Source organism: Cricetulus griseus, chromosome 2 (assembly GCF_003668045.3).
Source record: "Cricetulus griseus strain 17A/GY chromosome 2, alternate assembly CriGri-PICRH-1.0, whole genome shotgun sequence".
Lineage (NCBI taxonomy): Eukaryota > Metazoa > Chordata > Mammalia > Rodentia > Cricetidae > Cricetulus > Cricetulus griseus.
Window position 1 is genome coordinate 395,681,048 of NC_048595.1, and position 22,672 is coordinate 395,703,719.

The 22,672-nt window shown below is 46.7% G+C and overlaps 1 protein-coding gene across 1 annotated transcript; it reads right to left on the reverse strand.

Moving 5' to 3' along the window:
• Window positions 1–801: 801 nt before the first annotated feature.
• Fam186b (family with sequence similarity 186 member B) lies at window positions 802–18,376 on the reverse strand. Its single transcript, XM_035439215.1, has 8 exons — window positions 18,281–18,376; window positions 16,961–17,186; window positions 15,399–15,581; window positions 11,009–12,671; window positions 10,291–10,483; window positions 5,446–5,618; window positions 3,811–3,996; window positions 802–1,065 (listed from the first exon to the last, which is right to left on the reverse strand). Exons 1-8 carry the CDS (start codon window positions 18,374–18,376, stop codon window positions 810–812), a joined length of 2,976 nt encoding a protein of 991 aa, XP_035295106.1. The 3' UTR covers window positions 802–809.
• Window positions 18,377–22,672: the final 4,296 nt, after the last annotated feature.

The following is a 22,672-nucleotide window of genomic DNA, read 5'->3' on the forward strand; positions in this document are numbered from 1 at the left end:
ATAGAGATCCGCCTGCCTCTGCCACCCGAGTGCTGGGATCAAAGGTGTGCGCCACCACCACCCGGCAATTGCTTCTGCTTCCTGAGTGCTGGGATTCAAAGGATGCACCACCATACCTGGCTCTTTCCTTCATTTTATCCTCAACTGGAACCAAAGATGAGGGGAACCTAGATATGGGTTCACTTAGGACATTCGCTACTTGCTATGTCTGGTCTCTAGGCCATTCATGGCTGTGTAAATAGAGGAGAGGGTGAGGAAAGATTGTGTGGGGATGAGGCAGGTTGGGTGAGGGAAGGCAGGTAGGTGTTCACAGACAAATGTATTAACTAGAGCAGGGTTTCTCCTGAACGAACATATGGCTGCTGGGGATGGCTTCTAGATTTGGAACCTCTCGATCCCTATCCCTTGTAATTAAGGATGACCATGAACTCCTAATCCTCCTGTTTCTGCCTTCCATGTGCTGGGGTCACAAGTGTGTGCCACCATGCCTTATGTTCTTCTGAGCTGTCCTACTAATCACTTGAATATGACTTATTTGTGTCTGATTAAATAGAATTTCTAACTTACTGTGTGTCAGGCACTGATAATAGCCATCTGGCTTGTTGGCTCCCAGAGTCAGAGACCCCCACTTGGGCAATCCTGTGACTGATGTCTGGCTTATTGTCAGATGGCCTTGGGCTGGCTCCAAAAGATGGGGGTGGGGGCATGGCTTTCCGAAATAAGACAGAAGACTTTGAACCAAACTCTTTTTTCTATTATTATTATTAGAAACTAACAGTTTGGGGACTAAAGAAAGAAAAAAGTGTTTCTCAAAGTTCTAGAATAGTTCGCCAAAACCCAGCTGGGGACCTGCCTTCGGAACAAGTCCCTGTGAAGTCTTCAGTTGACCCAGAAGTTGAAGGCTCACTAAGAATTGGAGTAGGAGCTGAAGGTAGCTCTACCCAATCCTGCTGGTTTTGTAGGGATCCAGGGAGTGACTGGCTGGACGTTTTTTGGACAAGCTCAGCTGGCTCCTCGGAGGGTTCCTGGAATTCCTTTCTTTGGATGGCCGAGGCGCTGAAAGAGCTGACACAGTTACAAGTTATTAACAACTGAGTCAAGGTCCATGCAGTCCTCCCAGAGCATGAGGACAATTCCAGATCGTGGCTCAGGCTAGACTTGAATGTAGAACTGCTTAGTGTGACATTTCTGCCTAATCTTAGGGCTTCAGCCTCTCCTCTTTCGAGTCTACGTCTTGCCTTGCTTCACAGGGCGTTTCCTCTCCCTTCCTTTCAATCTTATGTGTTATTCACTATTTCCCCCTATCCAATCTAATCTCTTTCTCGGATACCAAGTTCTAACCCTTCTAAGTCAGGGCATCGAGACTTCTCGGTGGGCTGGCAGGAGAGCTGCAGGCAGTGTTGCCGTGCAGCAGCAGCTCTGAGGGAGGCCTGTTAGAGCTTCGCAGACTACAGAGAGCACTGGTGTGTGCAGACACAGCTGCCCTTGTTTTGCCAGTCAGACAGCCCAGGAGCCCTCTGTCTACTAGTCAGACAAAGCAGAGACCTCAGACAAGTGGACCTGTCAGGTTTTGAAGGACACTATCTTGGCATCTTGGCATAACACGGGAACCTCATACAAAGACCCAGGGAGATCCAGCCTGGGGTGCAAATTTGGACAGAAGTAGGGTTCTGTCTCTGGACTGGGACTGTGATAAGTTGAATAATCTCCTGTAGAGCTGTAAGAGGGGAAAGAAAATTGTATTCACCTAAAGTCTCTTACAAAGAGAGAAAGCTGTCTTTGCCGAGAACAATATTTTGATAAGCGCTTCAGCCTGCGGCTGAGATCCCAGTGGAGGCTCAGAGGTGGGTGGAACAGTTCTGTGTGAAGCATGCTTTAAAGGGATCTTAGAATTTTACATTATGCCACAGAGTGTGAGCAAAAGATGAGGGGAAAAAAAGGGGGGGGGGAAGCTGCTGCTGTTGGGTGCTGTGGCTCTTTCCCCACCAACCTCTTTCTTTGTGTGTAGGAGATGTGCTCAGGTGGGTGTGTGGATGTACCTTACATGTGTGTGAGTACATGGGGAGGCCAGAGGCTGACATAGGGAGTCTTCAGTTGTTCTCTACTTTTATGTTTTGAGTTGGGGTTTCTCACTAAACCTGAAGCTCATCCATTTGACTCTGCTAGCTAAGCTGGCCAAATGAGCTCCAGGGACCTATCTGTCTTCATTTCCTGATGCTGGGATTACAGATGTGTGCTGCCGTGCCTAGCATTTTATGTAGGTGCTGGAGATCTGAGCTCAGGTCCTTCTGCTTTCACACCAGTGCTCTCCAGACAGTCATCACCCCAGTCACTAGCTCCTTTCATTTTCAGAAAGATCCTAATGCCCCCAAAATGCCAGAGCCAAATGTAGTATGTACACTGGATGTTTATCCGAGCATTTATACATGGAAAGAACAAAGGGTGGGTCTCATATTCCTCCAGAGATAGGGCAAAGCCAGGACAATATCAGAAGTACAGAGACAGACAGGAGCTTGCGGTGGGGGATACCACCAGAGGGCCTCAAGGAGCAGGATTCCCCCCTCCCCCAATGCCATCTCTTTGTTACAGATCTTTCTTTGGAGAAAGTCAGGTGCACTAGCAGCAGGTGAGATGACACTGAAAAAGGTCCCTTGAAAGAGCCTTGATTCTTCAGTGGTGACGTCTTCAAGCCAAGAGAGACAAAGGAGATAACGTGTTCTCACTAGTAAAGCTTTCTGCTAGCCCACTGGGTCCTGAATCCTGCTACTCTCCCCTCTACTGCTGTCTCAGGCTGACCTTAAACTGGAGGTCCTCCTGTCTCAGCCTCCTGAGTGCTAGTGCTGGGGTATAGGTCTGTGCCCCTATTGAAAGGTTCAGGCTTTAATCTGATCAGCTCTACCTCTTTAAGAGACAGACCCCGCCCCCTGACAACAGTCAGGGCACTCATACATACATCATTACCACATCACCCGCCATGCATTACAGCCTGCTTGAGGACTCTGGGCATGCGTGGAACCTCAGTGTGTACGCGCAGTCTTCCCTTTAAAAGTTCCAACTTTGCTGCTTCGCTCTCTCTCTCTCTCTCTCTGTCTCTCTCTCTCTCTCTCTCTCTCTCTCTGCACTCTCTACACTTCTCTCTATGCTTCTGCTCTTCTCTGTGTCTCTTTCTCTGCCTCTCTATGGTGACAGGCCATGGTGGTCAGCCATTACCCCTGTTCCTCTTCTCTCTTAGTCTCCTTACTCTACCGGGCCTTATAATAAACTGCTTAATATGTCTAATAATAAACTAGTCTTATGTCTCATCCTCATCTTTTTCTACAAAAACATAACACCTACACCAGGTCCTCAGTTACTCTCCCCAGTGACAGTTCTTTAAGGCAGTCAGGAAATGAAAACCCAAAGATGGGCTCAGGCCCAAGTCTTAAGTCTATCATACAATTCTTGGTTTCCCTCAGTCTCTTTATCCTTCCACCTGTTTCTCTTGATCTAGAACAACACTAGACTAAGGGCAAGTTAGGGCCCCCGAGAAAGCCGTGTAAAACCCTGGAACATGTGCAAGGGTAAAACACACATGGTAATCTAAATACTACAGGAAGTCTGTGAGACGCTGAAGTAGTACTGCCTTAGGACCCAAGCTGATGGCCAGGGACTGGATGAGGCAGAGAAGTGTTTCTTTTCTGCTGTGGTACAATAACTGAGACCAAGACTAGCGTTTGGAAAGAGAGTGCCTGAGCTTCTGGATAGAACCAGTGTCTCCTTGATGGACAGGTCTCCTTGAAGCCAGGTTATGCCCCCACCCTCACTCCTCACCAAGTCTTGAAGGACATCAAGCTTCTGTGGTGGGAGGAGTGATCATCCATGGCCAATAGCCTGGGGATATCTGGGTGGCGCCCTAGTTGGTCCCAGGGCAGGTTTGCAGGGATCTTCTTTTCTATCGCGTGACTTGAAGAGGCCACATCAGTCTTCCATATGGATTCCATCTGATTCCCTTGTTGGCTAGGAGTGGGAGACCACAGACAATATCAAGAGAGACAGAGACATGGGACTTGGCTGAGGAGCCACACAGTTCAAGACACAGGCCTCTGTGTTATACTTACCTCTCCAGTACAGGCTCTATGTCTTTTTTTTTTTTTTTTTCAAGACAGGGTTTCTCTGTCCTGGAACTCGCTCTGTAGGCTGGCCTCCAACTCACAGAGGTTCACTTCCTCCGCCTCCCGAGTATTGGGATTAAAGGTGTGTGCCACCACTGCCCCGCTAGGGATAGATGTTCATGTGAATGAAGTTCCATTGGGGTAGGTGTTCATGTGAATGAAGTTCCATTGGGGTAGATGTTCACGTGAATGAAGTTCCAATGGGGTAGGTGTTCACGTGAATGAAGTTCCATTGGGGTAGGTGTTCATGTGAATGAAGTTCCATTGGGGTAGGTGTTCATGTGAATGAAGTTCCATTGGGGTAGGTGTTCACGTGAATGAATTTCCATTGGGGTAGGTGTTCACGTGAATGAATTTCCATTGGGGTAGGTGTTCATGTGAATGAGTCCCATTGGGGTAGATGTTCACGTGAATGAAGTTCCATTGGGGTAGGTGTTCACGTGAATGAATTTCCATTGGGGTAGGTGTTCATGTGAATGAAGTTCCATTGGGGTAGATGTTCATGTGAATGAAGGTCCATTGGGGTAGATGTTCATGTGAATGAATTTCCATTGGGGTAGGTGTTCATGTGAATGAATTTCCATTGGGAAAAATGTTCATGTGAATGAGTCCCATTGGGATAGGTGTTCATGTGAATGAAGTTCCATTGGGGTAGGTGTTCATGTGAATGAATTTCCATTGGGAAAAATGTTCATGTGAATGAGTCCCATTGGGATAGGTGTTCATGTGAATGAAGTTCCATTGGGGTAGATGTTCACGTGAATGAAGTTCCATTGGGGTAGGTGCTCATGTGAATGAAGTTTCATTGGGGTAGATGTTCATGTGAATGAAGTTCCATTGGGGTAGGTTTTCATGTGAACCAGGTCTCATTGGGGTAGGTGTTCATGTGAACCAGGTCTCATTGGGGTAGGTGTTCATGTGCATCATCTTGGCTGCCCAGAATCTCACCATGTTTGAGCCTGGAGGCCACATGGTAGGAAGAATCGGGCTTGTTTACATAGACAGACCAATGGTAGATATTGGGTCAATATGCCCAAAATAGAAATGCAGGTTTGCCCCTGTATTTTCTCAGAGTCAGTCAAGCTACCCCTCCCCCAAAACCACACATTGCCATACACATTCTATCTCTGGCTCTGAGCCCAGAGTCACTCAGGACAGCTGAGCAGACAGGCCTTGAAGCTGGTGAGGTGATGCTTGCCTGTGTCCTCACTTGCTGCTGCTTCTCCAGGCCACCTGCCCCTGGTCTCTCTCCCCTCTCATCTTACTGGCTTTCCCTCAGCCAGCCAACACCTACCCAGCTATCCTCAGGGGCACAGAGTCCCAGTTCTGCTTGGGTGGAGGGGGCTGCTTGTTGGTGACACCACTGGACCGGACTCTCTGGAGGAAGACTGGAGGTGACTTGCATTTCCCTGGCTTTGCAGAGTTGACCACAGGGACTTTCAGGTGGATGTTCCACTCTTGCTTGAGCTAGAGGAGCCAGCAGAAAGCATCAGGAAGACGGGAAGGGAGGCCTCTCTGGGATGGGAGGAAGTCTTGCCTGATTGTCACTGACCCTGCTGGGCTCTGGGTTGAGGAGTGGCTAAGGCCCTTTGACTGTATACCAGGTCCCTAGCACACGACACTTTCCTTGAGAGTCCTTCAATTCTTACTTTCTGGGGTTAGTTCCTACTTCCTCCTTTGTTGTAAAGAATCTGGACAACGGGCAAAACAGAAGAAAGAAAGAAAAAACTGAACAAAGCCAGGCAGTGGAACCCTATAGCACTCACAGACAGGGCCTGAAGCAGAGTAGCCCTACACTCACACCTGTCTGTGAAGCTGGGTGTGGGGCTGGGGAGCCTCACAGCATTATTTACCAGACACCTGACTTTTTAAAAAGGCTGCATCATAGTTCAGTTATTTACTTTCAAATGTTATTTACTATTACTAATGTGTGTGCACCTGTGAGTACCATGGAGTACATGTGGCGGTCAGAAGACAACTTCATGGAATTGGTTCTCTTTCCACCTTTATATGTGTTCCAGGGATCAAATTGAGGTTGTCAAACATGTGTACCAAGGGCCTTTAACCTCCGAGCCATCTTACCGCCCTCATTAGTTCATTTAGTGCTTAGCAGCCTAAATGCTAAGATTTCAGGCATGCAGCAGCATAGCAAATTGTTTCCATATCTCACCCCTTATAAAGAATGCTGTAATGATTTCATTTCTCTTGTGCACACAGCATGTATTTTGTCTCCAGGTTTCAGGGAGATCTCAGCTGATTTCACACAGCTAAGACAGAAGGCAGAGAGCTACACCAGAACCAGGGGTGAGCATAACCCTCAAGGTCCAATGCTAATGACCTATGTCTCCTAGCCTGACCCTACTTCCTAAAGACTCCAAGGCCTTCAAAATAGTGACATGGACTGGACACTGAAAATTGAAAACAGGAGCCTGTGGGGGACATTTTAACTCAAACTGTAACAACCCAGATGAGGAAACGCCGGGCCCTGTAGGGATTCCATTTTCAATTTCTTTAGGAACTTCCCCACTATGTCAGAATGGCTACAACCAAACCTATCTCTCCACCAACAGTGTACAAAGGATCTCTTTTGTCTACACCATTGACTAATCTCAGATTTCCTCTCTTTTCTAGTGTAGCCCATCCCCTCCAAAGAGGAGCTCCTATGATTTACTACAACATGCATGCTAAGTGAAATAAACCAGATGCAGGAAGAAAACATTGAACAGTCTCACATTTATATATGGGATTTAAAAGAAAAAAAAATTCAAATACACAGAGGTTAAAAAATAAAGTGGTAGTTACCAAAGTTGGGGTGTGGACCAGGAACTGGAGAGGTGTAGACCAAAGGACAGAGTAGAAAGCATGAGTGAGAGGCGGGCGTTGGTGGCGCACGTCTATAATCCCAGCACTCGGGAGGCAGAGGCAGGCGGATCTCTGTGAGTTCAAGGCCAGCCTGGTCTCCAGAGCGAGTGCCAGGATGGGCTCCAAAGCTACACAGAGAAACCCTGTCTCGAAAAACAAAAACAAAAAAAAAAAGAAAGAAAGAAAAAGAAAGAAAGAAAAAAAAAAGAAAAGAAAAAGAAAGCATGAATGAGTGAGTAGCTCCAGTTGTGACTGTCCTTGCAGAGACCATGTGCCCCACCTTTTTTTTTTTTTTTTTTGGTTTTTCAAGTCAGGGTTTCTCTGTGGCTTTGGAGGCTGTCCTGGAACTAGCTCTTGTAGATCAGGCTGGTCTTGAACTCACAGAGATCCACCTGCCTCTGCCTCCCCAGGGCTGGGAATAAATGCTTGTGCCACCACCACCCAGCCTTGTGCCCCACTTTTTTAACCAGGTTCTTGAAAAATGGACCCCAAGGAATTAGAATTCCCCAGGAACCTCGTGCAAGGGGAAGGGGAAAGCGAAAGCGAAAGCTCTGGTGCTCCCCAAGGAGGAGCTTGCCTCCTGGGAGGAGACTTCACAAGGTACTGACAACTTGCAAGATAGAGCAGGAGGTAAGCACTGATGAGTCTTGATCAGGAACTTGTAATTCTATAGACCTCTCCACTTCTGTTTAAACCTAAACCCAAGGTCAGTGCCCCAGACACACATCACTAGACCCTTTTATCTGATCCCTCCTCCAGTGTGGCCACCTTGGACAAACCCATCTGCTTTTCACTGTTACTTTCTCTTTAAATGGCATCTCAAGGATGGGCAATTGACCCCAGCTTGTTAGATGAGGCTTGAACCCTCCAGTAACAAAAAGATAAGTATCATGTGCGGCTATAGTTAACAACAGCGTATCGCATTTAGGATTTTTGCCAACCCGATAGACTAGCTACTTTTGCCACAGAGGGAAAGATGGGTATTACATGAAAGGAAGTGTTCCTGGCATGAGGACAGAAGCATAGCTCTACTCTGTCACCCTCAGCAGCCTGAAGAGTTACCTTCATTTTTTAGGGATTTTGACTTAGGCAAATGCAGGATTGGTTGCTTCTACACAGACAAGAATTTCAGAACTAGCCAGTATGAGCAGGGTTAGGGTTTTCTTTAAAAAAATGCCAGCACTCTGGAGGAGGCAGAGGCAGACAGATCTCTGAGTTCAAGGCCAGTTTGGTCTACAGAGCAAGTTCCAGAACAGCCAGGCCTAACAGAGAAACATTGTCTTGAAAAACAAAACAAACAAACAAACAAAAAAAACAAAAAAAAAAAAAGGAAAGAAAAAAGAAAGACATTCAAGAAAAGAAGAAAAAACCCATACTCGAAAGCATGGATGTAACGTCTCAAAGAGTCAGTTTATCAAAAGACATTTTAAATTTAAATGTAGATTTTAAGCTTGGGAGTTAAGAGAAAGAGGTGCTCAGGGAAAGAATGAGATACACCCGGGAAGCACATGAGCTTCTCAAGGGAAAGTTTCAATTAAGTTCTAGTATTAGCCATGAATACTATTCTGCTGACTCTCAAGTTAGATCTCAAAGGGTTGCTGAGAACATCCCTACCCCATGTTTAATAAGTGAGATTATAGGTTGGCCCCAGCAGTGCCTTAGCTGGATGATAATGCAATGAGGTAAACCAGAGCCACTGTGATTGCAGCAGGTTTTTTTTTGGTGAGATTCCTAGAAAACTTCAGGTTTACAGTCGGGAATGGACAAAATGTTTGTTGCATTGGAATGTTGAATGTGGACTTCAGTCAGACTCTAGGTTGGGAACCCTCTTTTGCCTTCCTGTGTCCCCATGGTTTTCTATTTCCATCTTGCTTCAGTGGATATGTTAATCTGTTTTGTTGTTGTTGTTGTTGTTTTTGGTTTCTTTTTGGTTTTTCGAGACAGAGTTTCTCTATGGCTTTGGAGGCTGTCCTGGAACTAGCTCTTGTAGACCAGGCTGGTCTCGAACTCACAGAGATCCACCTGCCTCTGCCTCCCGAGTGCTGGGTTAAAGGCATGCGCCACCAACGCCCGGCAATGTTAATCTGTTTTACTGCAGCAACCATTTTACAACAGTTACCTTATTTCATCCTATGTACTATACCTTAAACATACACAATAAAATTCACTGTAAATAAACAAACACATTAGTATGTTTTCTCTCACAAAGCCCCTGGGAAAGTGTGGAACCAAGTAGGCATGTCCAGTCTACAGATAGATTCTAGGACAGTCAGGACTACACACAGAGAAACCCTGTCTCAAAAAAACAAAAAATCAAATGTTTTAATTAGCATTATGATTTGTTAGGCCTCTTTCATAGTCCTGCTGGGTACATATAGGCCACAGGTTAGCTGTACTGGAGTTCCCAGGGCCAGCAAATCACGCCTGAACTATGGTATAATTTAAGAAAATGTGCTAGAACCAAAGGACTTAAGTTTCTAAATTGAAATGGTTGAGTAAATGCTCAGTAGAGTTAACAGAAACAGACCCGTACCAGGCTTATCATGGTATTGTGAAACTATGTAGACACAGAGAGCTTCTGTCAGCCGAGAGAAGAAAAGTAAACAGAACCCAGAGAAGCAGAGCTCAGGATGATCTGGGGGCTCTAAGCAGCATCAGAACTGAAAAGGCATGGAGTGGTGCCTGCAAAGACGCCAAGAAAGGTGAAGCCTACTTCTGCTTCCATAAGTAGACAGCCTATCAACAAGTTAGAACAGATCTTGGCAAAGACACTGTCAAGGCCCACACAGTGGCTGTGAAGGTGCTTGTCGTGAAAGACCTGAGTCTCATCCCAGAACCCACAGTGGAAGGACACACCCCTCCCCCAAATGAAACAGTTTTTAAAGAGAGACACTTGGAGACCACCACAGTCTCCCATTATTAACCCTCCAATGCATTCTTTGTCAAGAACTGCCTGGAAGAAGGACTCTAGTAAAACACAGAAGACTCAGTCAGGCCAGGGCAGACCTGGGCCCCTGCAAGGAGGTGAGGAGTCCTCTTTGTGCCTCAGGCCTGGATGGCAGGCAGAGCTGAAGGGAGCGGGGAGAATCCCAGTTCCGAGAAGGGACTGCAGAACTCAGCTCCTCCAGCCTGCGGAGCCTTTCTCTCTACAGTTTTGGGAAGGATCCCCCTCTCACACACCTCCCTGTATTCACACACAGACAGTTGGCCCTCCCTGGTACTCCAGCCCAGAAGCTCTGACATGCCCTCTCCTTTCCCATCACCAGACAGTCCCCACCTTAGGGAACATGGTCACCATGGTGTGTAGGCACTCCTGGTGCTTCTCCTCCAGGTCCTTCAGCTTGTCTGTCCAGGCCTGCAGCCTGAGGCTCTGCTGGTGGTTGATGTTTTCCAGGAACACATAGAGGTTCTGGACCTTAGAGGTGACCCTCGTTGGTCGAATGGCTCCTATCTGTTTGATGACCTCTTGTCTGGGAAGAGAGATAAGTGATTTAGCTGGTGGAGGGGCTTCCTCTTTCCTCCAAGTTAGTTGACTAGAGAGACGCCTTCATTTTGTTCATTCTTGAGAGGAAAAAGAGGAAAGGGTCTCTGAAAAGGAGCAGAAAGGTGGAAGGTGGCATGAGGGGAGGAACCCCAGGCTTGGAATGTAAAAGTCAAGCAAATGGTAGGGAGTATATTGAGTGAAGGACAGGAAGATAGGGGTTGGAGATAGGGAGGGTGGGTTTGGAAGGAAAGCCCACTGTAAGGAAAACAACAAATAGATGCTGTACCTCCTACACTTTTGAGTGTTGTCCAAGGCCTGACACCAAACAGCCTTTGTTAGTCCCCTTTCCCAGGAGACCTCGGGGAGTCCCTTCATGGTTTTCCTATCCACTTTCCTTCATCTGTCCCCAGGCTCTACCCTGTTTTGCAATGGGTATGGGTGGGTGCTGGGTGTCTGCTGGGTGGGTATGGGTGGGTGCTGGGTGGATGCCAGCTGTTTGCTGGGCACCTACCGGAGGCTCTGGAAGCGTTTGTAGTGGATGTACTTCCAGCACAGGCATTGCAGCCTGAGGACACTCAGCTCCATGGACATGGCAGTGACTTCTAGGGCATTGCTGCGTAGGGATTGTGGCAGTGCCAGCTCTGATTCTGAACTCCCCAGAATCTGCAGGTTTCTAATCTGGCTCTCCATGGTTATATGGTACGCCTTGTCCTTAGAGGCTACTGGGGCTTTCTGCAAAGAGGGCCGGAACACCTTTCGAATGGATGTTCCAGTGATGGGGAAAGAAGCACTTTTCTTGGGTTTAGCAGAAACCGGGCGGGTCGGTGGTGTTTGCATCAACTCAGCTGAACTCAGGGTCCTCTGGTTTCCCTGGCCAGGCTGCTGGGTGTGTGCAGACATGGGTAAATGTGACCTCCTGCTTTGGCGTGCAGACTGTGGCCGGCACAGGGGAGATGCCGATGCTGGTTCTGACTTCTGCAGGTTCCTCCATCGGCTGGTGGTCGTGAAGATCCTCTTATCCGAACTCCCCTTCTGCTCCCCAGAGGTCCTCTTGGGGCTCCGTGTCTCCTCTTCTGGCTGGGTGAGCCTCTGCCGCTGCTGCCTGGTGGCCTCCTCCGCCTCCCACTGCCGCACCTTCTCCTGGTGCTCCTGTTCTAGCAGGGTCCACTTCTTCTGTCGCTGGAGCCACATCTCCTCTTCCTGCAGCCACTGCTGCCTCCTTGTCTCCCAGCTGAGTTCTTCCTCCCGGTGTTCCTTGTGGCTCTCCAAAAGCATCTTCCTGGAGCTCCCGGGGGACAGACACTTCCCAGGATAGGACTTGTGTTGGACTTCATCCTCCTCCTGGAAGTGGTCCTCCTGGTCTTTGCCTTCATGTTCTGGGGCCTCTTCAACCAGTTTTCCCCATTGTGTAGGCAACTGGTGAGGCTCTGAGTGCAGCAGCACCGGCTCAAGGTGTTTGGTGTGGCCAGCAAACACGACTTCAGTCCTTGACTCTGTGGCCATGGTGGAGAGTGGCTGCCGTGCTGGCACAGAGCTGCTCTCCCAGGCCTTGGTCAGGTGACTTGAGGGAGGTGGTGAAAACAGGTGCTCTTCCTCCTTGAGCTTCTGTGGGGGTTCTTCCAGGGCTGTACCCTTCTCTGGAAGGGTCTCTTTCTTAGAGAGTTCTGGGGTATCCATAAAAACTTCCACTGATTTTTCTAGACAACTGGCAGTCTGAACCATCTTCAGCTGTAACTCCAGGGCATGCTTTATCATGAGGAGGTCCTCGTATTTACCCCCTAGGACCTCCACTTGCTTTAGCAGAGCATCCCTTTTGTTCTCAAGGACTTGGATGGATTTTTGGAAGTAGAGCCTCTGGCTGCTGAGCTTCCTGGTCATCTCCCCCTGAAGATATCTGTATTTTATCTCTAGACTCTTGTTTTCCTTGTGCTGGAGGGTCAAGGCGTCGTTGAGGTTCTCCACAATAGTAGACATGTACCTGATGGCCTTGACCTCCCCTTTGTTGAACATGGTGGAGTCGAGGAGCTCCTGTAGCATGGACTTCACCTCTGAGACCTTTGTACAGGTGATGTTATTGTCTTGGAGCATCTGCTCTGGGCTCAGCGGCTGAGGGAGGAGTGAGGGCTTTTGTAGGTTTTTCTCCTGCCAGTTCTGCCAGAAGTTGTGTTTGATCACTGGAAGAGATGGAGAGGAGAAAGGCAGCAAGCTCCCATAAAGACGCAACAAACACACTAGGAAAGAAATATACTGATGCTCCAGACCAGAATTCTTATCCACCTCTCTTTGGGATGGGCGAGGGTAGGGAGCTGGCACTGTGAGCCCAAAACGTATTAAGAGGAGACACCCTGGAAGGCCTGAGATTGCCTCGGGCCTAGCCTTAGGTCTACCAACTGCGTGCATGGTACCTGAATCGCCTGAAGGGCCTAGACTAGATGCCAGGCTCCCTGCAGTTCAACCTACTCCTCACGAGGAGTTACTTTTCTAGTCTTATGCCTTCTCAGCTCCAAAATCCATGTTTGGCTTTGTAATGCCAACTACCCAAACCCCTTAACCCCACTTAGAAGTCTCCTGTCCCTCTTCTGTTACCTTTGAACTGTGCATATAGAGAATCTAATACAACCATTCACAGGTTTTTAATAACTATCTTTGCCTGTATGGGGGATCACATTGGACCCTCATCCCAAGGAAACACAGTAAACACAGATTGTATGTGCTGTGTCACCAGAGTCTCAGCTTCTCCAGGGCTGGTCATGGTCATACATCTTTGTACCTGCTATGTGTCAGGCTGATGGAATGATCATCTTGGAGCATCTTCTCAGACATCACTGGCAGAGACAACAGTGGCCATATTTGGATGTAGGGCAAGAGGACATATGGTGCTTAAGTGATACCGAGTTTACTCTAGCATATGGCCCTGGGGTTCAGAACTCTGAGACCAAGTTACTTGGATCCAAGTCTAATATGTACCATTTGTCTTGGGTGCATTGCCTAGCTTCTTAGTACCTTAGTTTCCTCATTGGAGAAATGGGAACAACCATAGATTCTAATTCTTAGAACTTAGAGTGCACACATTTGAGGCCAAGTAAAGTCCTAAAATAAATGCTCAATAAATAATCCCCATAAGTTTTTTTTTAAAAAAGATATAACTTTTACCCTTTTAGAGTTTACACTGTCAGGTGGAGAGATGGTCAGTTAGTGAAGCACTTACTGTGTAAGCATGAGAGCCTAATTTTAGATCCCCAGACCAACGTAAAATTCTGGACATGCTGGCCACACCTATCCCCCAATTACTGGAGAGGCAGAGATGGGGTCCCTGGGCTTGCTGGTGGACCAGTTAACCTGGAAAGCTCTAGGTTCAGTGAAAGACTAGCTCAAAAAATAAGGTGGGTGGTGATTGAGGAAGACCCTCCCCCCAACATTAATCTCTGGCCTACACACAATCACACCACACAAATCTACACTCTTGAAAGAAAATAAGTGTACAAGTAACTATACTTCAAGATACAGTGTGGTGAAGATTATGGGACAGATAGTCTCTGTTTTCCATTTCCTCCTCCTGTGACATTCAAATTCACTTTTTTTTTTTTTTCTTTTGAGACAGGGTTTCTCTGTGTAGCCCTGGCTATCATAGAATCCACCTGTAGACCAGGCTGGTCTTGAACTCAGAGAGATCCTCCTGCCCCTGCATCCTGAGTGCTAGAATTAAAGTCATGAACCACCATACCCAGCTTCAATGTCACTTAATTGATAATAGTACCAAACTTTTCCAAGAGAATCCATGGAAACGCTAATGTTAGCTACTGTTTACTAAGCCTGGAATTTTCCAAGCATGGTGTCAGACATTTCATACCCCATGCACACCTCTTCCCAACCCTGAAAGAAGATAATATCCTCTTCATTTTGCATATGAAGAAACAGATTCATAGAGATAAAGATGTCCATGAGCATGCCTTAAATCCCAGCACTCAGGAAGCAGAGGCAGGCAGATCTCTGTAAGTTCAAGGCCAGCCTGGTCTACACAGAGAAACCTTGTCTCAAAAAACAAAATAAAAACAAAAAGCCCAAAGCCATACAGCCCAAAACTGGTAGAGGTGGGATTCAAACTGAAATCTGCCTTCTGCCAAAGCCCATGCCCTTGAGAAAGACTAACCAAAACAAGGGACTGGGTTTTGTCACCAGTTTTCCTGTGTCCCTTTCTACTCTCCAAGCTTCAGGAGGTTATCTCAGGTCAATCTAGTGTGGATAGGAATAAAATTCCAGTGTTTCATCAGGCTGGTGGCTGACCAGCTTAGGAGAACCCAGAATCAGGAAGGCTCTAGAGGGACTTCCAACCGAAGCTTACCAAACCCTGGCTTGGCAGCTGGGTTTAGAGCAAGGAAGGGGTGTTCTTCAAGCTCTGCCTATAAATTGCAGCTTTCCCAGCCGTTGGGCCTTGTTTCCCAGAACCCCCCATGAGGCCACAGCTCCAGGAAGTACTTGAAGGCCCATTTTCACCTCACTCCTACGTATACCTTTAGAAAAAGTGTTTTGAAACTTTTACTTTATTGGTATCAGTGTTTTGTTCTGTGTGCCATGTGTATGCAGTGCTTGTAGAGGCCAGAAGAGGGTGTCAGATACCCTGGAACTGGAGTTACAGACATTTGTGAACTATCTGGGTGCTGGGAATTGAACCGGAGTCCCCTGGGAGATCAACCAGTACAGTGCAGCTTAAACAACTTTGTGACCAGCGTGGGTCCAACACCCCAGCTCTGCACCCTGGCTTCCCACTCTGCTGTCTGCTGCTGCATGTGTGTCATGGAGGAGGGACAGGATTCCCTACAGATCCTCCTGAGATCTCTCCCCTGAGAGGGCATCCAGCCCACCCCCACCCACCTCTCCTCCTAGATGCTTCAGGGACCTGCCTTGTGTCCTTTTCTTTTGTTCTTCAATGAGAGTGGAACAAAGAGAGATGAGAGACTCGATGCCTCCTTTGGTGGCCATGAGGGAGAGAGGCAATACTTTCTCCATCACCTCGATCCATTCATCTAGAGCTTCCTCTTCCTCCGCACTCTTCCTGTTCTTCATCTCATAGGTCAGACTGTCACCTGGACGGGGTGGGGTGTCACCAGAACAGTTTGCTCTCTGGGGACCCCTCATGGAGCCCTACAGCACAGGGGTTGCAGCAGACCAGAGGGTGGACTGGCTTCATTGTACACTAGCTATTGTGCGGGTCACTCCTTGAAGTTGGGTTACCTTCCCTGCAGAAGGTTGGGCAAGGATTGAGAGAGATAATACTTGTGAAATGATTGACAGGAGGCCTGCCATGCAGAAATTCTGTAGACATGAGAGACTGTTGCCCAAGTGTGAGGTGCAGCCAGATATCTGGCTTGTTAACCTGTGTCTGTTGCATCATCTAAAATCTGGACCACTAAGTGGATGAAGAATAATCAACAGCTTTCTTTGCTTCTGTTTGTCTGCTGGCTCAAGGTGGAGCCTCACTATGTAGCCTAGGCTGCTATGTTTGTCTGTGTGCTCGTGTGTATGCTCCTCTGTGTGTGTGTGTGTGTGTGTGTGTGTGTGTGTGTGTGTGTGTGTGTAGCCCAGAGGTTCCATTGGGGTGTCAACTCTCACTGAACCTGGAACTTTTACCATTTCTGCTAGGCTAGCTGCCACCCACCTTTCTCCACTTCTCAGTGCTGAGGATACAGACACATACTGCCACTCTGAGGTTTTTACGTTGGTTCTGGGAGTCTAAACTTAGGTCCTCAAGTTTGTACAGCAAGCACTTGTCCACTGGGCCACCTTCTCAGCCCCATAGGTGGTGACCAACCTTGACTGGATCGATGGAAGCACACTGATTGGTGAGTGCATTTCCAGAGTGATCAGAACGTGAGGGTTCTGACCTAATCAGTACATTGCTCCATTGATAGATTCAAAATTTAGGTGGACTGTTGGGGGGGTGGTGATAAGAAACCCACCTGGAGAAAGTGGGGATGTGCCTTTATATGGTATATCTTGACCCTGGCCTCTTCCTGTTCTCTGCTTTCCTGTTGCATGAGTGGAGCAGCCTCCCCTGCCATAATCCCACTGTCACCATGACATTCTGTCTGGCCTCCAGCCTAAAGTGATAGGGTCAAGAGACTACCACTGTCAGTTGCAAAGCCAGGAGCCAGAATGAGCCCTTTGTCCTTTCTTTCCCTTGGGTATTTGTCTGAGCAACAAAGGATCTGACTGATACAGCCCTTTTAGGCAGTGGGTTTTGCGTGCTGTGATGTGATGTGAATCACTGGGGAAAAGGTGTTACACGCGTTCTTTGCTGTCCACATCCACCACCCCCATTCCCTTCCTTGAAAGTGCTGACTCAGGTGGAGAGAGGAAAAGCCTGGGCCAGCCGGGGATAGCAGGGGCCAGCAGGGGCCAGCAGGAGTCAGCATCTTGGTGGAAAGCACCAGCTCTCTGGGCCACCCCAAGCCTATAAACTCACCCCAGTTCCCCAGCCAGCGAAGGATCTCATACAGGTGTTTCTCTTTAGTCTTAGCATCATTGGAGAGGGAGGCAATTTTCTCCAGCAAGATGAATCTCTTCTTGCCTTTTTGCTCTGGTTGGTGAGGTTTTGCCCTTTCTTTTAAATCACATCCCAGTTCTTCCTGGAATCGATTGATGGCATAATTGACATTGTCCAAGATGTCTGAGAGCTGGGTGGAAATATCCTATATGGGGTGGGGGCAGCACATGGCAGCAGTTAGGAGTCTAGATCCTGGGGTCAGTTTTCCATGCTCTAGCAGCATGGTCTCAGACAAGTTGCTAAACTCCAGGTCCTAGGGTTTTCTCACTGGTAAAGTAGAACTCATTCTAGTACTTAAAGTCACAGGCTTTAGAAGAATGGCATGGATTAATATTGTGTTCAGAACTGTGACTGGAACACAGAGAGAGCATTAGCTCTTATCATTTTAATTATTAAGCTCAGTGACACTAAAGAACCACAGTGAACACACCATCAGAATTTCAGAACTTACTGGGGACATCTGGAATTTCACAAGGACTCAGAGGGAACATGGGAAAAACAAAATAAAACAAAAAACCCAAAATCGAATCTAGAGAAACGCTCTGGATCAAAGGTTCTAGAATGTGTCTTTTGCCGGGCAGTGGTGGCACACGCCTTTAGTCCCAGCACTCAGAAGGCAGAGGCAGGCAGATCTCTGTGATTTCGAGACCAGCCTGGTCCACAAGAGCTAGTTCCAGGTCAGGCTCCAAAGCTATACAAAGAAACTCTGTCTTGGGAAAAAAAAAAAGAATGTGTCCTTTGCTGTCCCATGTCCACTACCCCCATTCCTCTCCTTGCAAGTGCTGGTTTAGGTGGAGATGGAGGAGACTGTGCCAGAACTGTTTCAGAGTCTCATATACATAGTGGTCTGAACCTTTGGACATCACCACAAGTGTTTCCAGGACATAGCTTAGGGGATTCTGGTAGTCTGTCAACACAGAGTCTGAACTTTAAAAATTTGTCCCCTCCCCCTGCCTTTTGGGACTCATCACTAGGCAACTGTCCAGGGGCCTTCTGCCCACTCATCTATGGTCTGTTACCTTACAGCCCTGCCTTACAGGGGTGGTTGGTCTCAGCCTACTCTACAGAAGTTAAACATAGGATGTGGACACTCTGGAATCATCTGTCTGCAAACACAGGTTGTCAATTATCCCAGGACCCCAAAAGCCCAAAGGCTGGAATCTTGTGTAAACATGACATCAGTCCCCAGCCTCTACATCAGACCCTAATAGAAGGGTGTTCCCTCATCTCTGGAGTTACCTCCTGAGTCCGAATTAGCTGGGCAGCCTCAATCTTTGAGATGATAGCCTTCACTGATGTGGGAGTCACCAAGTGTGGGGGGTTATCCTTCTCCATTCCAGATAATTCTCTCAGTTCCAAGATGCCCTGTGTCTCTTGTACACAGGCCTGAACACACAGTTCTGGCAGCTTTGGGGTTAAAGCCCAGGGAGGTTCCTGGGTACCCTATGCTCAGCCACAGCTCATCTAGTAACTGCCAGATACCAGGTTCCAACTGACTCTCTTTTCCCCAGTGACATCATCAGTTTGACTTAAAGAATTAGAAGATTAAACTTCCTGCCATTTATCTCCATTTCATCCATTACCTGATATTCTCCATTCTTAGCCTTTTAAAAAAATCATTAAATGTTATGTTCCCAGACTAAATATTAAAGACAAAAAGATAGGAAGAAAAGCAACTAGGAAAAAAATGACTTTCTGCTATAGTTTAGACCTTGGCTCCACAAAGGTCCATATGTGGAAGGTTCCGGTCCACAGTGTGGCACCATGTGGAGGTTGTGGCACATTTGGGAGGTAGAGCCTTGTGGGGTCCTTAGGACACACACCGAGAGTACCCTTGAAGGGGGCTGTGGAATTTCAGGCCTTTCCTCACCCTTCCTCCTTCCCTGGTTCAGGGTTTTGCTCCACCACATCGGAAACAGAAGGGCTGTTTGACCATAGCCTAGAATTTCCAAAACGCTGAGCCAAATAACCTTAATTATGTCAAGGATTTTGTTATAACATCAGAAGGCTAACTAGACACTTGATCTTAAAATCAGAGCCAATGAATAACTAAATGAGATATGTTCAATTTTGTCCCAAGGATCAAATCAGTCAACACTTTTTTTGTTTTGCTTTTTGTTTTTCCGAGACAGGGTTTCTCTGTGCAGCGTTGGAGCCTGTCCTGGAACTCACTCAGTAGATCAGACTGACTCGGACTCACAGAGATCCAGCTGCTTCTGCCTCCTGTGTGCTAGGACTAAAGGTGTGCACCACCACTGCCCAGCTTCAATTAACACTCTTACTAGCCGAAATTAATAATCATGGCAGGAGGTGTTTTCTAAACAAAGAACCAAAACAATCACTGCCTGCTCAGGACCTAGAATTGCACCTGGCACACACTAGGACACTAGCAAAATACTTATCGAATGAATGGATATGAAATGCAAGTTCAGATACATGGAAATTATGGTTACTAAAATGTTGCCATTCAATAGATAACAAAATAAACATTCTAAGTTCATGTATTCCCTTGTGCCTTACCCACTAATGACTATCTGATATTCACCTGTCTTTCACCATACATTCAATCATTAAGACAATATTAGTTCTCCCGTTGCTAATCCACTCAACAAACACCTTTGGTAATATTCCAGGTGTTATGCATGGGGCTCAGTGCTGCTAATACAGAAATAAGTAGTGCCAGACTCAAACCCTGGTTAGTGGATACTTGTTTATCTTGACATCTTCTCTGGGTGTTCCTTTATTCCTTTATGATTTCAGAAGAGCTTTTTGTTTTATTTTGTTTTGTTTTTCGAGACAGGGTTTCTCTGTATAACAGCCTTGACTGTCCTGGAACTCTCTGTAGACCAGGCTGGCCTTGAACTCACAGAGATCCACCTGCCTCTGTCTCCTGAGTGCTGGGATTGAAGGCGTGCACCACCACAGCCTGGCAATTTCAGAACATCTTATAGTTCATAAATTATTTTTAATTTGATTACGTTTAAGTATCTTTTTAATTTAGCCTCTCTCAATCTCTCACACTTTCTAGGGATCAGATCCAGACCTGTGTGCATACTGGACATAACTCAACCTCTGGACTCACCCCAACTCCCCTCCCCAACTTCTTCACCAACATACCTAAGCCAGCTGGGGCTCAGAGGGGTGGGATTCACCTAGTGACAGCTTCGAAGAATGACGTTAGGGTTCTAACCTGGTTGCTCCATTCCAGCTTCTCATCCACACTCTTATTTCCCCTTCTGTCCCTCTCTATTTTCTTTAAAGTTCACCATACTGATGAGTAGATTGTATGATTTAATTAAGAAAAGCTCAAGACACCTCAATTCAGAGCACGAAATAAGCATGCTACTTCATCACAGTGGGCACCACTCACCCATTCCCAGCTTTTCTGTTAAAAGAAAGAAAGGAAGCTGGGCATCGTGATGCCTTTAGTAAATCGCAGCACTCAGGAGGCAGAAGAAGGCAGAGGTAGTACGAAGATAGCCTAGTCTACATAGAGAGTTCCTGGATAGCCAGGATGACAGAAACCCTGACTGTAGGGGGCGGGGCTAAGACCCAAACTGTACTCTACTTACCTGGAACTTTAAATTTGAAAGGCACACATTGCTGGGTGTGGCGTCAGATGCCTCTGATTCTAGCTCTTGGCAGTAGAGGCAGAGGGATCAGGAATTCAAGCCATCCTTGGATCCATAACCCATTCAAGGCTGGCCTTTGTAAGAGCACCTGTCTTTTTAAAAGGGAGTAGAGAGGGCTGGAAAAAGGGTGAGACAGTTCTGTGGTTAAAAGCACCTGCTGCTCTTACAGAAGACCTAGGTTCACTTCCCAGGCCCACACAGCAACTCACAACTGCTTGTAAATCCAGTCCCAGAGGATCCAGTGTCCTCTTCTGACCTCTTCAGGAACTTTATGTACACGGACGGCACAAAGACAAATACCCATACACATAAAGTAAAAACAAATATGTCTTTTTTTAAAGCTCAAATACTTGATTATACTAATACCATGTCACCAAAGAAGATATTCAAATTGTAAATACAAGGGCTGGCGAGTTGGCTCAGTGGTTAAGAACAGTGGCTGCTCTTGCAGAGGTCCTGAGTCCAATTCCCTGCACCCACATAGTAGCTCACACCAGTCTGTAACTCCAGTTTCAGGGGACCTAACACCTTCACATAGACATACATACTGGCAAAACAAAAATGTACATGAAATAAATAGATATTAAAAAATAAATAAAACCAAAATTGCAAATACAGGCATAAAAAGATTCTTAGTATCATCAATCAGTGCAATAGGGAAATGCAAGCAGAAACTATAACAAGATACCAGCTTTGATAAGGGTAAGGCGGGTGGTGAAAGAAGAACCATGCCGAGTATTGAAGGGCACAGTTGGAAGTGAAACACTCAAACTTGGTGGGGATGTAAAATAGAATCACCACCGTGGAAAACAGACGACTTTGTTTTTAAGTTGTTTATAATACTATCCAGCCCAGCAATCTCATACCTAAGTATTTACACAAGGGGAAGACCTATGCACAAATAGGTAAACAGGTATGCATGGGTATATATCTAGAAATAAATTTGGGGTCCCAAAGAAAGAGACCACCACTTTAACACCAGTTAAAGTGTCTCAACAAGATACAATTTTACTCTTGGTTAACAGGGTGTGATAGGGGCTGTAAAGACAGCTCAGAGATTAAGAGCACTGGCTGCTCTTTTAGAGGATCAGGGTTCAGTCCCCAGAATCCACATGATGGCTCACAACAATTTGTAACTCCAGTTCCAAGGGATCTTCCATCTTCTTCTGACCTCCAGGGGTACCAGGCACACATGTGGTAAGTAGACATATATGAATACAGGCAAAAATACTCATACTAATTACAAAAAAGAAAAAAGAGGGTACACTACCCATAAAAGTGGACAAGCAAGCACCACACCAGGGCAGGAAGTCACTTGGTTCATATTCTAATATAGGGGGTGACTGTGCCTTTTCCCCATTGGCTGGCGTCTGACTTCACAGTCTTTTAAGATTGGCTGTTTTTAAAAGAAGTTGTGCAAAAGGAGATGAATGATAGTAGAAGGTGGCTCATTTAAGTAACTTACATTCAGCCAGTGCAGCAGGCAGGGACTATGTGTTCATAAGCTTTTAACGGTGTCTGTCTGTGTGTGTGTGTGTGTGTGTGTGTGTGTGTGTGTGTGTGTGTGTGAGTGAGTGACTAAAACATTTGTATAAAGGTTTTACATGTTGGGGAGATAAAATTATTTGAATTCATTATCATAAACAAATATTTTACAATGTTCAAAAGAAACTTAGAAACACTAAACTACATCTATAACTATAACACACATGTGCAGGACACCACAGAGCACACGCTCATGCACACATACACACATATATACACACACACAATGCAACATGCAATGCTTGAAACTTGTGGTGGGGTTGTGGGCAGACAGTGCACATGCCTGGAAGAGTGTAAGGGTTGACAAGTCTTCCTGTCTCTGAAGCAACCAGTCTTTCTTATACCCCTTTCCCTTAGAATGCTTCCAGACATTAGTCCTTCTGAGAGCTGATCCCCTGGCCATCTGGTATACCTTCATCATAGTTCAAAGACCACTCGATCACTGCATGTCTAG